The following is a 15,422-nucleotide window of genomic DNA, read 5'->3' as shown; positions in this document are numbered from 1 at the left end:
TCACACAGCCGCATCACTCATCCCCACTTACCCCTAACCCGTCACACAGCCGCATCACTTACCCCCACTTACCCCTAACCCATCACACAGCCCCGTCACTTACCTCCACTTACCCCTAACCCATCACACAGCCACATCACTCACCCCCACTTACCCCTAACCCATCACACAGCCGCATCACTCACCCCCACTTACCCCTAACCCATCACACAGCCGCATCACTCACCCCCACTTACCCCTAACCCATCACACAGCCGCATCACTCACCCCCACTTACCCCTAACCCATCACACAGCCGCATCACACAACCCCTTACCCCTAACCCATCACACAGCCGCATCACTCACCCCCACTTACCCCTAACCCATCACACAGCCGCATCACTCACCCCCACTTACCCCTAACCCATCACACAGCCGCATCACTCACCCCCACTTACCCCTAACCCATCACACAGCCCCGTCACTTACCCCCACTTACCCCTAACCCATCACACAGCCACATCACTCACCCCCACTTACCCCTAACCCATCACACAGCCACATCACTCACCCCCACTTACCCCTAACCCATCACACAGCCGCATCACTCACCCCCACTTACCCCTAACCCATCACACAGCCGCATCACTCACCCCCACTTACCCCTAACCCATCACACAGCCACATCACTCACCCCCACTTACCCCTAACCCATCACACAGCCACATCACTCACCCCCACTTACCCCTAACCCATCACACAGCCGCATCACTCACCCCCACTTACCCCTAACCCATCACACAGCCGCATCACTCACCCCCACTTACCCCTAACCCATCACACAGCCGCATCACACAACCCCTTACCCCTAACCCATCACACAACCCCATCACACAGCCCCATCACACAGCCGCATCACTCACCCCCACTTACCCCTAACCCGTCACACAGCCGCATCACTCACCCCCACTTACCCCTGCCCCATCACACAGCCGCATCACTCACCCCCACTTACCCCTAACCCGTCACACAGCCACATCACTCACCCCCACTTACCCCTAACCCATCACACAGCCGCATCACTCACCCCCACTTACCCCTAACCCATCACACAGCCGCATCACTCACCCCCACTTACCCCTAACCCATCACACAGCCGCATCACTCACCCCCACTTACCCCTAACCCATCACACAGCCCCGTCACTTACCCCCACTTACCCCTAACCCATCACACAGCCCCAACATACATCACATCACACTCCTAACCCCCCCCCCCAACATAATCATGTAGGAGTTTTATGGAGAGGCCGCGTGTTTCTGCTTCCTGTACCTAAATCTGAAGTTGCAGCTAAGTGAAAGCGCTCAGCCCTGTAACATATTCCGGGTTATTTTTGATGATTGTTTAATATTTGAGGTTACGTTTACATGGTTTCTCCAGCGGGCAGGGAAGGGGTTAATAACCGTGGTTACCCCTTTGATTAGTGAGATATGGCGGTGAGTGTATGTAACTGACGCCTGGCGCTTGCCGTCCTGCAGATGATCGCGTTGATCAGCGAGCGTGCCTTATCTGCGGGGACCGAGCCACGGGACTGCATTACGGCATCATCTCCTGCGAGGGCTGCAAGGGCTTCTTCAAGCGCAGCATCTGCAACAAGCGCGTGTACCGATGCAGCCGCGACAAGAACTGCGTCATGTCCCGCAAGCAGAGAAACCGCTGCCAGTACTGCCGCCTCCTCAAGTGCCTCCAGATGGGGATGAACAGGAAAGGTAAGGAGATAGCCGTGTGTGTGTGTGTGTGTCCCGGGGGGGGGGGAGGAAATCCCGGGCACCTGAAATGCCCTGCCCCCCCACCCCCCCACCCCGGGTGCCTGATTAACAGGTCAAGTTACCGCAGCTCAGTGCGGAGGGCGGACGGGTGGGAGGAGGAGGAGGAGGAGGAGGAGTGTGAGGGCAGGGAGCAGACATTTGAGTCAGTGTATGTTTGTGTGTCGGTGTATCTGTGTCTGTGTGTGTCTGTGTGTGTCTGTGTGTGTCTGTGTGTGTCTGTGTGTGTCTGTGTGTGTCTGTGTGTGTCAGTGTATGTATTGTGTGTCAGTGTATCCGTGTGTGGTGTGTGTGTGTGTGTGTCACAGATACACACTGACACACACAGCGACACGGACGAAGGGTTGGGAGGGGGGTGCGTGGTAGCTGGAACGTCCCCACCTCGGCCTAACACAAACCAGGCTCCTAAGTATTTTGTATTTTCCACCACCCCTGACACTATATATTATAGGTTTCAATGCGTCAAGTATCCCAATAATATACCCTTTTTCTTTCAAATGGGATATTCTGCGGGTCCTTGATTCTAAACCTTAGCTGGGTCCCAATAACGTCTGTCCAAGTGTAAAACGTTTGGGACCCATAGACTGGGACATAGGGTACAACTGCCACCCTAACTAGCGCTCCTGAACTATCCTACATAAAGCACTATGAACGCGCACAGCTATACGTGTGAATACATGTACGCCATATACAGCGTGTAGTGATCAGACTGTTCCAATGACATTCCTGCAGATGTACCGCGCTCCGCTCCGAAATCCCCGGAGAACGGACCATTCTGAAGAGTTGTTGTGACAGGTGACAGGTGACAGGGTGACAGGTTAATTGTCTGACAGCTGCACGAGCCGCTCGTTGCAACCTGACCGAGTTCTGGGCTCGAGGCACCTGTTCTAAACAAAGAGGGTGTCCAAACATTCCCAGCTAAACCTTACCGTGTCCCGGCCGCGGTAACCCCGATAACATTCCCAGCTAAACCTGACCGTGTCCCGGCCGCGGTAACCCCGATAACATTCCCAGCTAAACCTGACCGTGTCCCGGCCGCGGTAACCCCGATAACATTCCCAGCTAAACCTGACCGTGTCCCGGCCGCGGTAACCCCGATAACATTCCCAGCTAAACCTGACCGTGTCCCGGCCGCGGTAACCCCGATAACATTCCCAGCTAAACCTGACCGTGTCCCGGCCGCGGTAACCCCGATAACATTCCGATAGTATGCAGTAACTGCGTGCCCGCTCAGCGCCGTGTGACTGGTACAGTAACTGCGTGCCCGCTCAGCGCCGTGTGACTGGTACAGTAACTGCGTGCCCGCTCAGCGCCGTGTGACTGGTACAGTAACTGCGTGCCCGCTCAGCGCCGTGTGACTGGTACAGTAACTGCGTGCCCGCTCAGCGCCGTGTGACTGGTACAGTAACTGCGTGCCCGCTCAGCGCCGTGTGACTGGTACAGTAACTGCGTGCCCGCTCAGCGCCGTGTGACTGGTACAGTAACTGCGTGCCCGCTCAGCGCCGTGTGACTGGTACAGTAACTGCGTGCCCGCTCAGCGCCGTGTGACTGGTACAGTAACTGCGTGCCCGCTCAGCGCCGTGTGACTGGTACAGTAACTGCGTGCCCGCTCGGCGCCGTGTGACTGGTACAGTAACTGCGCGCCCGCTCAGCGCCGTGTGACTGGTACAGTAACTGCGTGCCCGCTCAGCGCCGTGTGACTGGTACAGTATCTGCGTGCCCGCTCAGCGCCGTGTGACTGGTACAGTAACTGCGTGCCCGCTCTGCGCCGTGTGACTGGTACAGTAACTGCGTGCCCGCTCAGCGCCGTGTGACTGGTACAGTAACTGCGTGCCCGCTCAGCGCCGTGTGACTGGTACAGTAACTGCGTGCCCGCTCAGCGCCGTGTGACTGGTACAGTAACTGCGTGCCCGCTCAGCGCCGTGTGACTGGTACAGTAACTGCGTGCCCGCTCAGCGCCGTGTGACTGGTACAGTAACTGCGTGCCCGCTCAGCGCCGTGTGACTGGTACAGTAACTGCGTGCCCGCTCAGCGCCGTGTGACTGGTACAGTAACTGCGCGCCCGCTCAGCGCCGTGTGACTGGTACAGTAACTGCGTGCCCGCTCAGCGCCGTGTGACTGTTACAGTAACTGCGTGCCCGCTCAGCGCCGTGTGACTGGTACAGTAACTGCGTGCCCGCTCAGCGCCGTGTGACTGGTACAGTAACTGCGTGCCCGCTCAGCGCCGTGTGACTGGCACAGTAACTGCGTGCCCGCTCAGCGCCGTGTGACTGGTACAGTAACTGCGTGCCCGCTCAGCGCCGTGTGACTGGTACAGTAACTGCGTGCCCGCTCGGCGCCGTGTGACTGGCACAGTAACTGCGTGCCCGCTCAGCGCCGTGTGACTGGTACAGTAACTGCGTGCCCGCTCAGCGCCGTGTGACTGGTACAGTAACTGCGTGCCCGCTCAGCGCCGTGTGACTGGTACAGTAACTGCGTGCCCGCTCAGCGCCGTGTGACTGGTACAGTAACTGCGCGCCCGCTCAGCGCCGTGTGACTGGTACAGTAACTGCGTGCCCGCTCAGCGCCGTGTGACTGGTACAGTAACTGCGTGCCCGCTCAGCGCCGTGTGACTGGTACAGTAACTGCGTGCCCGCTCAGCGCCGTGTGACTGGTACAGTAACTGCGTGCCCGCTCAGCGCCGTGTGACTGGTACAGTAACTGCGTGCCCGCTCGGCGCCGTGTGACTGGTACAGTAACTGCGTGCCCGCTCAGCGCCGTGTGACTGGTACAGTAACTGCGTGCCCGCTCAGCGCCGTGTGACTGGTACAGTAACTGCGTGCCCGCTCAGCGCCGTGTGACTGGTACAGTAACTGCGTGCCCGCTCAGCGCCGTGTGACTGGTACAGTAACTGCGTGCCCGCTCAGCGCCGTGTGACTGGCACAGTAACTGCGTGCCCGCTCAGCGCCGTGTGACTGGTACTGTAACTGCGCGCCCGCTCAGCGCCGTGTGACTGGTACAGTAACTGCGTGCCCGCTCAGCGCCGTGTGACTGGTACAGTAACTGCGTGCCCGCTCAGCGCCGTGTGACTGGTACAGTAACTGCGTGCCCGCTCAGCGCCGTGTGACTGGTACAGTAACTGCGTGCCCGCTCGGCGCCGTGTGACTGGTACTGTAACTGCGTGCCCGCTCAGCGCCGTGTGACTGGTACAGTAACTGCGTGCCCGCTCAGCGCCGTGTGACTGGTACAGTAACTGCGTGCCCGCTCGGCGCCGTGTGACTGGTACTGTAACTGCGTGCCCGCTCGGCGCCGTGTGGCTGGTACAGTAACTGCGTGCCCGCTCAGCGCCGTGTGACTGGTACTGTAACTGCGTGCCCGCTCAGCGCCGTGTGACTGGTACAGTAACTGCGTGCCCGCTCAGCGCCGTGTGACTGGTACAGTAACTGCGTGCCCGCTCGGCGCCGTGTGACTGGTACAGTAACTGCGTGCCCGCTCAGCGCCGTGTGGCTGGTACAGTAACTGCGTGCCCGCTCGGCGCCGTGTGACTGGTACTGTAACTGCGTGCCCGCTCGGCGCCGTGTGACTGGTACAGTAACTGCGTGCCCGCTCAGCGCCGTGTGACTGGTACAGTAACTGCGTGCCCGCTCAGCGCCGTGTGACTGGTACAGTAACTGCGTGCCCGCTCAGCGCCGTGTGACTGGTACAGTAACTGCGTGCCCGCTCAGCGCCGTGTGACTGGTACAGTAACTGCGTGCCCGCTCAGCGCCGTGTGACTGGTACAGTAACTGCGTGCCCGCTCAGCGCCGTGTGACTGGTACTGTAACTGCGTGCCCGCTCGGCGCCGTGTGACTGGCACAGTAACTGCGTGCCCGCTCAGCGCCGTGTGACTGGTACTGTAACTGCGTGCCCGCTCGGCGCCGTGTGACTGGCACAGTAACTGCGTGCCCGCTCAGCGCCGTGTGACTGGTACAGTAACTGCGTGCCCGCTCAGCGCCGTGTGACTGGTACAGTAACTGCGCGCCCGCTCAGCGCCGTGTGACTGGTACAGTAACTGCGCGCCCGCTCAGCGCCGTGTGACTGGTACAGTAACTGCGTGCCCGCTCAGCGCCGTGTGACTGGTACAGTAACTGCGTGCCCGCTCAGCGCCGTGTGACTGGTACAGTAACTGCGTGCCCGCTCAGCGCCGTGTGACTGGTACAGTAACTGCGTGCCCTCTCAGCGCCGTGTGACTGGTACAGTAACTGCGCGCCCGCTCAGCGCCGTGTGACTGGTACAGTAACTGCGTGCCCGCTCAGCGCCGTGTGACTGGTACAGTAACTGCGTGCCCGCTCAGCGCCGTGTGACTGGTACAGTAACTGCGTGCCCGCTCAGCGCCGTGTGACTGGTACAGTAACTGCGTGCCCGCTCAGCGCCGTGTGACTGGTACAGTAACTGCGTGCCCGCTCAGCGCCGTGTGACTGGTACAGTAACTGCGTGCCCGCTCAGCGCCGTGTGACTGGTACAGTAACTGCGTGCCCGCTCAGCGCCGTGTGACTGGTACAGTAACTGCGTGCCCGCTCAGCGCCGTGTGACTGGTACAGTGCCCGCTCAGCGCCGTGTGACTGGTACAGTAACTGCGTGCCCGCTCGGCGCCGTGTGACTGGTACAGTAACTGCGTGCCCGCTCGGCGCCGTGTGACTGGTACAGTAACTGCGTGCCCGCTCAGCGCCGTGTGGCTGGTACAGTAACTGCGTGCCCGCTCAGCGCCGTGTGACTGGTACAGTAACTGCGTGCCCGCTCAGCGCCGTGTGACTGGTACAGTAACTGCGTGCCCGCTCAGCGCCGTGTGACTGGTACAGTTACTGCGTGCCCGCTCAGCGCCGTGTGACTGGTACAGTAACTGCGTGCCCGCTCGGCGCCGTGTGACTGGTACAGTAACTGCGTGCCCGCTCAGCGCCGTGTGACTGGTACAGTAACTGCGTGCCCGCTCAGCGCCGTGTGACTGGTACAGTAACTGCGCGCCCGCTCAGCGCCGTGTGACTGGCACAGTAACTGCGTGCCCGCTCAGCGCCGTGTGACTGGTACAGTAACTGCGTGCCCGCTCAGCGCCGTGTGACTGGTACAGTAACTGCGCGCCCGCTCAGCGCCGTGTGACTGGTACTGTAACTGCGTGCCCGCTCAGCGCCGTGTGAGTGGTACAGTAACTGCGCGCCCGCTCGGCGCCGTGTGACTGGTACAGTAACTGCGTGCCCGCTCGGCGCCGTGTGACTGGTACAGTAACTGCGTGCCCGCTCGGCGCCGTGTGACTGGTACAGTAACTGCGTGCCCGCTCAGCGCCGTGTGACTGGTACAGTAACTGCGTGCCCGCTCAGCGCCGTGTGACTGGTACAGTAACTGCGTGCCCGCTCAGCGCCGTGTGACTGGTACAGTAACTGCGTGCCCGCTCAGCGCCGTGTGACTGGTACAGTAACTGCGTGCCCGCTCAGCGCCGTGTGACTGGTACAGTAACTGCGTGCCCGCTCAGCGCCGTGTGGCTGGTACAGTAACTGCGTGCCCGCTCAGCGCCGTGTGACTGGTACAGTAACTGCGTGCCCGCTCAGCGCCGTGTGACTGGTACAGTAACTGCGTGCCCGCTCAGCGCCGTGTGACTGGTACAGTAACTGCGTGCCCGCTCAGCGCCGTGTGACTGGTACAGTAACTGCGTGCCCGCTCAGCGCCGTGTGACTGGTACAGTAACTGCGTGCCCGCTCAGCGCCGTGTGGCTGGTACAGTAACTGCGTGCCCGCTCAGCGCCGTGTGACTGGTACAGTAACTGCGTGCCCGCTCAGCGCCGTGTGACTGGTACAGTAACTGCGTGCCCGCTCAGCGCCGTGTGACTGGTACAGTAACTGCGTGCCCGCTCAGCGCCGTGTGACTGGTACAGTAACTGCGTGCCCGCTCAGCGCCGTGTGACTGGTACAGTAACTGCGTGCCCGCTCAGCGCCGTGTGACTGGTACAGTAACTGCGTGCCCGCTCAGCGCCGTGTGACTGGTACTGTAACTGCGCGCCCGCTCAGCGCCGTGTGACTGGTACAGTAACTGCGTGCCCGCTCAGCGCCGTGTGACTGGTACAGTAACTGCGTGCCCGCTCAGCGCCGTGTGACTGGTACAGTGCCCGCTCAGCGCTGTGTGACTGGTACAGTAACTGCGTGCCCGCTCAGCGCCGTGTGACTGGTACAGTAACTGCGTGCCCGCTCAGCGCCGTGTGACTGGTACAGTAACTGCGTGCCCGCTCAGCGCCGTGTGACTGGTACAGTAACTGCGTGCCCGCTCAGCGCCGTGTGACTGGTACAGTAACTGCGTGCCCGCTCAGCGCCGTGTGACTGGTACAGTAACTGCGTGCCCGCTCAGCGCCGTGTGACTGGTACAGTAACTGCGTGCCCGCTCAGCGCCGTGTGACTGGTACAGTAACTGCGTGCCCGCTCAGCGCCGTGTGACTGGTACAGTAACTGCGTGCCCGCTCAGCGCCGTGTGACTGGTACAGTAACTGCGTGCCCGCTCAGCGCCGTGTGACTGGTACAGTAACTGCGTGCCCGCTCAGCGCCGTGTGACTGGTACAGTAACTGCGTGCCCGCTCAGCGCCGTGTGACTGGTACTGTAACTGCGCGCCCGCTCAGCGCCGTGTGACTGGTACAGTAACTGCGTGCCCGCTCGGCGCCGTGTGACTGGTACAGTAACTGCGTGCCCGCTCAGCGCCGTGTGACTGGTACAGTAACTGCGTGCCCGCTCGGCGCCGTGTGACTGGTACTGTAACTGCGTGCCCGCTCAGCGCCGTGTGACTGGTACAGTAACTGCGTGCCCGCTCAGCGCCGTGTGACTGGTACAGTAACTGCGTGCCCGCTCAGCGCCGTGTGACTGGTACAGTAACTGCGTGCCCGCTCAGCGCCGTGTGACTGGTACAGTGCCCGCTCAGCGCCGTGTGACTGGTACAGTAACTGCGTGCCCGCTCAGCGCCGTGTGACTGGTACAGTAACTGCGTGCCCGCTCAGCGCCGTGTGACTGGTACAGTAACTGCGTGCCCGCTCAGCGCCGTGTGACTGGTACAGTAACTGCGTGCCCGCTCAGCGCCGTGTGACTGGTACAGTAACTGCGTGCCCGCTCAGCGCCGTGTGGCTGGTACAGTGCCCGCTCAGCGCCGTGTGACTGGTACAGTAACTGCGTGCCCGCTCAGCGCCGTGTGGCTGGTACAGTGCCCGCTCAGCGCCGTGTGACTGGTACAGTAACTGCGCGCCCGCTCAGCGCCGTGTGACTGGTACAGTAACTGCGTGCCCGCTCAGCGCCGTGTGACTGGTACAGTAACTGCGTGCCCGCTCAGCGCCGTGTGACTGGTACAGTAACTGCGTGCCCGCTCGGCGCCGTGTGACTGGTACAGTAACTGCGTGCCCGCTCAGCGCCGTGTGGCTGGTACAGTAACTGCGTGCCCGCTCAGCGCCGTGTGGCTGGTACAGTAGACGAGGCGGGAGAGAATAAGGAAAGGGCGAATCTTTCCAATGTTACGGAGTTAAAAATCAAACGTGTTTTACATGTGGACGTGAGAGGGGTCAGATGAGGGGATTATAATGATTGAATGTGCTCTGTCCCCTTACCCTTCCTAATACCTGCAGGGAGCCGCCCCTGCTGTGGGGGGAGCTGTGTGTGGGGCCGCGGCCGTCCCGTGGTCGCTGTAGTTGGGGCATGGGAATGATCTTGGACATGCAGCAGAGTCCTGAAACCTCCCGACCATTTGACCGGTCACAATAGCTGCATGTTCCTTACTGATGCGGGGAGGCAGGAAGCGGGGGGGGGGGTGCGGTGCCGGCCTTTATGACCCCTGCACATCTTGTGCCTTTGAAATGCAGGGAATGTCAGACACCTGAGGAACCTGTGAGGTCACTGGGGAGGTCACTGCGGAGGTCACTGGGGAGACGGTGGTTGGGTTTCAGGTAAATTAACCCCTCAACGACCACACGGGCCGCACTGTAATATTGGTAGCACAGAAATGTGGCTAATGTCACACCGCAGTGTGTGCGGGTTAAGGTCTGATAGCCGGTCCCCTCTGGCAGCGACGGGGTTAAGTGCCCCCGCCTAGTTTGTGTTTGAGAGATCTTTTATTTCCTTCCAACGCCCGTGGGATTTGTAAGCGTTTAAATTAGGAAGTGTCCGGGAAATGAAAAAATTAAAATGGAGCTCTCTCCAGTGCAATGGTTTGCAGGATGCGCCCAGGAGGTTAGGTTACCAACATTGATTGTATGAGTTCAACTGATACAGGTTAGTGGGGAGTGGGGAGGGGGGGGAGAATTAATAGGTTGACCTTGGTATAGCAGTGAATGAGCGCCGCCTTGTGGCAGCAGAGAGAGAAGCACTAGAATTTATATTGGGGCTAAAACATTGGATAATATTCTGGTATTTCCCCGTGCAGTAAAGACTGTAATATAACGCACACCGCCGTGTTACACCGCGTCTCTGCCCGGGATAATCTGGTATTATCACACACCGCCGTGTTACACCGCGCCCATCTCTGCCCGGGATAATCTGGTATTATCACACACCGCCGTGTTACACCGCGCCCGTCTCTGCCCGGGATAATCTGGTATTATCACACCGCCGTGTTACACCGCGCCCGTCTCTGCCCGGGATAATCTGGTATTATCACACCGCCGTGTTACACCGCGCCCGTCTCTGTCCGGGATAATCTGGTATTATCACACCGCCGTGTTACACCGCGTGCGTCTCTGCCCGGGATAATCTGGTATTATCACACCGCCGTGTTACACCGCGTGCGTCTCTGCCCGGGATAATCTGGTATTATCACACCGCCGTGTTACACCGCGTGCGTCTCTGCCCGGGATAATCTGATGTCATCACACCGCCGTGCGTCTCTGCTCGTGATTATCTGGTGTTATCACACAGCGCGCGTCTCTGCCCGGGATAATCTGGTGTTATCACACCGCCGTGTTACACCGCGCGCGTCTCCGCCAGGGATAATCTGGTATTATCACACACCGCCGTGTTACACCGCGCCTGTCTCTGCCCGGGATAATCTGGTATTATCACACCGCCGTGTTACACCGCGCCCGTCTCTGTTCGGGATAATCTGGTATTATCACACCGCCGTGTTACACCGCGTGCGTCTCTGCCCGGGATAATCTGGTATTATCACACCGCCGTGTTACACCGCGTGCGTCTCTGCCCGGGATAATCTGGTATTATCACACCGCCGTGTTACACCGCGCCCGTCTCTGCCCGGGATAATCTGATGTTATCACACCGCCGTGCGTCTCTGCTCGTGATTATCTGGTGTTATCACACCGCGCGCGTCTCTGCCCGGGATAATCTGGTGTTATCACACCGCCGTGTTACACCGCGCGCGTCTCCGCCAGGGATAATCTGGTATTATCACACACCGCCGTGTTACACCGCGCCTGTCTCTGCCCGGGATAATCTGGTGTTATCACACCGCCGTGTTACACCGCGCGCGTCTCTGCCCGGGATAATCTGGTATTATCACACCGCCGTGTTACACCGCGCCCGTCTCTGCCCGGGATAATCTGGTATTATCACACACCGCCGTGTTACACCGCGCCCGTCTCTGCCCGGGATAATCTGGTATTATCACACCGCCGTGTTACACCGCGCCTGTCTCTGCCCGGGATAATCTGGTGTTATCACACCGCCGTGTTACACTGCGCCTGTCTCTGCCCGGGATAATCTGGTATTATCACACCGCCGTGTTACACCGCGCCTGTCTCTGCCCGGGATAATCTGGTATTATCACACTGCCGTGTTACACCGCGCCTGTCTCTGCCCGGGATAATCTGGTATTATCACACCGCCGTGTTACACCGCGCGCGTCTCTGCCCGGGATAATCTGGTATTATCACACTGCCGTGTTACACCGCGCTTGTCTCTGCCCGGGATAATCTGGTATTATCACACCGCCGTGTTACACCGCGTGCGTCTCTGCCCGGGATAATCTGATGTTATCACACCGCCGTGCGTCTCTGCTCGTGATTATCTGGTGTTATCACACCGCGCGCGTCTCTGCCCGGGATAATCTGGTGTTATCACACCGCCGTGTTACACCGCGCGCGTCTCCGCCAGGGATAATCTGGTATTATCACACACCGCCGTGTTACACCGCGCGCGTCTCTGCCCTGGATAATCTGGTATTATCACACACCGCCGTGTTACACCGCGTGCGTCTCTGCCCGGGATAATCTGGTATTATCACATCGCCGTGTTACACCGCGCCTGTCTCTGCCCGGGATAATCTGGTATTATCACACACCGCCGTGTTACACCGCGCCCGTCTCTGCCCGGGATAATCTGGTATTATCACACACCGCCGTGTTACACCGCGCCCGTCTCTGCCCTGGATAATTTGGTATTATCACACACCGCCATGTTACACCGCGCCCGTCTCTGCCCTGGATAATCTGGTATTATCAGACACCGCCATGTTACACCGCGCACGTCTCTGCCCTGGATAATCTGGTATTCTCACACCGCCGTGTTACACTGCGCCCGTCTCTGCCCTGGATAATCTGGTATTCTCACACCGCCGTGTTACACCGCGCCCGTCTGTGCCCGGGATAATCTGGTTTTATCACACCGCCGTGTTACACCGCTCGCCTCTCTGCCCGGGATAATCTGGTATCATCACTCACCGTTGTTTTACACCGCGCGCGTCTCTGCCCGGGATAATCTGATGTTATCACACCGCGTGCGTCTCTGCCCGGGATAATCTGGTATTCTCACACCGCCGTGTTACACCGCGCCCGTCTCTGCCCGGGATAATCTGGTATCACACCGCCGTGTTACACCGCGCCCGTCTCTGCCCGGGATAATCTGGTATTATCACACCGCCGTGTTACACCGCGCGCGTCTCTGCCCGGGATAATCTGGTGTTATCACACCGCCGTGTTACACCGCGCGCGTCTCTGCCCGGGATAATATGGTATTATCACACCGCCGTGTTACACCGCGCCCGTCTCTGCCCTGGATAATCTGGTATTATCACACTGCCGTGTTACACCGCGCGCGTCTCTGCCCTGGATAATCTGGTATTATCACACCGCCGTGTTACACCGCGCCCGTCTCTGCCCGGGATAATCTGGTATTATCAGACACCGCCATGTTACACCGCGCACGTCTCTGCCCTGGATAATCTGGTATTATCACACCGCCGTGTTACACCGCGCCCGTCTCTGCCCTGGATAATCTGGTATTATCACACCGCCGTGTTACACCGCGCGCGTCTCTGCCCGGGATAATCTGGTATTATCACACCGCCGTGTTACACCGCGTGCGTCTCTGTCCGGGATAATCTGGTATTATCACACCGCCGTGTTACACCGCGTGCGTCTCTGCCCGGGATAATCTGGTATTATCACACCGCCGTGTTACACCGCGTGCGTCTCTGTCCGGGATAATCTGGTATTATCACACCGCCGTGTTACACCGCGCCCGTCTCTGCCCTGGATAATCTGGTATTATCACACCGCCGTGTTACACCGCGCCCGTCTCTGCCCGGGATAATCTGGTATTATCACACCGCCGTGTTACACCGCGCGCGTCTCTGCCCGGGATAATCTGGTGTTATCACACCGCCGTGTTACACCGCGTGCGTCTCTGTCCGGGATAATCTGGTATTATCACACCGCCGTGTTACACCGCGTGCGTCTCTGCCCGGGATAATCTGGTATTATCACACACCGCCGTGTTACACCGCGCCCGTCTCTGCCCTGGATAATCTGGTATTATCACACCACCGTGTTACACCGCGTGCGTCTCTGCCCGGGATAATCTGGTATTATCACACCGCCGTGTTACACCGCGCCCGTCTCTGCCCGGGATAATCTGGTATTATCACACCGCCGTGTTACACCGCGCCCGTCTCTGCCCTGGATAATCTGGTATTATCACACCGCCGTGTTACACCGCGCCCGTCTCTGCCCGGGATAATCTGGTATTATCACACCGCCGTGTTACACCGCGCCCGTCTCTGCCCGGGATAATCTGGTATTATCACACCGCCGTGTTACACCGCGTGCGTCTCTGCCCGGGATAATCTGGTATTATCACACCGCCGTGTTACACCGCGTGCGTCTCTGCCCGGGATAATCTGGTATTATCACACACCGCCGTGTTACACCGCGCCCGTCTCTGCCCGGGATAATCTGGTATTATCACACCGCCGTGTTACACCGCGCCCGTCTCTGCCCGGGATAATCTGGTATTATCACACCGCCGTGTTACACCGCGCCCGTCTCTGCCCTGGATAATCTGGTATTATCACACCGCCGTGTTACACCGCGCCCGTCTCTGCCCTGGATAATCTGGTATTATCACACACCGCCGTGTTACACCGCGCGCGTCTCTGCCCGGGATAATCTGGTATTATCACACCGCCGTGTTACACCGTGTGCGTCTCTGCCCGGGATAATCTGGTATTATCACACCGCCGTGTTACACCGCGCCCGTCTCTGCCCTGGATAATCTGGTATCATCACACTGCCGTGTTACACCGCGCCTGTCTCTGCCCTGGATAATCTGGTATCATCACTCACCGCCGTGTTACACCGCGCGCGTCTCTGCCCGGGATAATCTGGTATTATCACACAGCCGTGTTACACCGCGTCCGTCTCTGCCCGGGATAATCTGGTATTATCACACCGCCGTGTTACACCGCGCGCGTCTCTGCCCGGGATAATCTGGTATTATCTCACACCGCCGTGTTACACCGCGCGCGTCTCTGCCCGGGATAATCTGGTATTATCACACACCGCCGTGTTACACCGCGCGCGTCTCTGCCCGGGATAATCTGGTATTATCACACACCGCCGTGTTACACCGCGTGCGTCTCTGCCCGGGATAATCTGGTATTATCACACACCGCCGTGTTACACCGCGTGCGTCTCTGCCCGGGATAATCTGGTATTATCACACACCGCCGTGTTACACCGCGCGCGTCTCTGCCCTGGATAATCTGGTATTATCTCACACCGCCGTGTTACACCGCGCCCGTCTCTGCCCGGGATAATCTGGTATTATCACACCGCCGTGTTACACCGCGCGCGTCTCTGCCCGGGATAATCTGGTATTATCACACCGCCAAGGTTACACCGCGCCCGTCTCTGCCCTGGATAATCTGGTATTATCACACAGCCGTGTTACACCGCGCGCGTCTCTGCCCGGGATAATCTGGTATTATCTCACACCGCCGTGTTACACCGCGTGCGTCTCTGTCCGGGATAATCTGGTATTATCACACACCGCCGTGTTACACCGCGCGCGTCTCTGCCCTGGATAATCTGGTATTATCACACCGCCGTGTTACACCGTGCGCGTCTCTGCCCGGGATAATCTGGTATTATCACACCGCCAAGGTTACACCGCGCCCGTCTCTGCCCTGGATAATCTGGTATTATCACACCGCCGTGTTACACCGCGCCCGTCTCTGCCCGGGATAATCTGGTATTATCACACACCGCCGTGTTACACCGCGCGCGTCTCTGCCCTGGATAATCTGGTATTATCACACCGCCGTGTTACACCGCGCGCGTCTCTGCCCGGGATAATCTGGTATTATCACACACCGCCGTGTTACACCGCGCGCGTCTCTGCCCGGGATAATCTG

The 15,422-nt window shown here is 59.1% G+C and overlaps 1 protein-coding gene across 6 annotated transcripts in view; it reads left to right on the top strand.

The window, feature by feature from the left end:
* Positions 1 to 15,422, top strand: part of NR6A1 (nuclear receptor subfamily 6 group A member 1) — a 290,975-nt gene that overhangs the window by 189,864 nt on the left and 85,689 nt on the right. For all 6 annotated transcript variants that reach the window (XM_075579388.1, XM_075579387.1, XM_075579384.1 and 3 more), the window contains one exon: positions 1,520 to 1,750. In XM_075579388.1, the coding sequence (XP_075435503.1) occupies positions 1,520 to 1,750 (231 nt within the window). The remainder of the gene's footprint in view (positions 1 to 1,519; positions 1,751 to 15,422) is intronic.

The sequence above is a fragment of the Ascaphus truei genome, chromosome 21 (genome assembly GCF_040206685.1).
Source record: "Ascaphus truei isolate aAscTru1 chromosome 21, aAscTru1.hap1, whole genome shotgun sequence".
Taxonomy (NCBI): Eukaryota; Metazoa; Chordata; class Amphibia; order Anura; family Ascaphidae; genus Ascaphus; species Ascaphus truei.
Note: the sequence above shows the minus strand (reverse complement) of the source record. Positions and strands in the feature narration are given on the sequence as shown.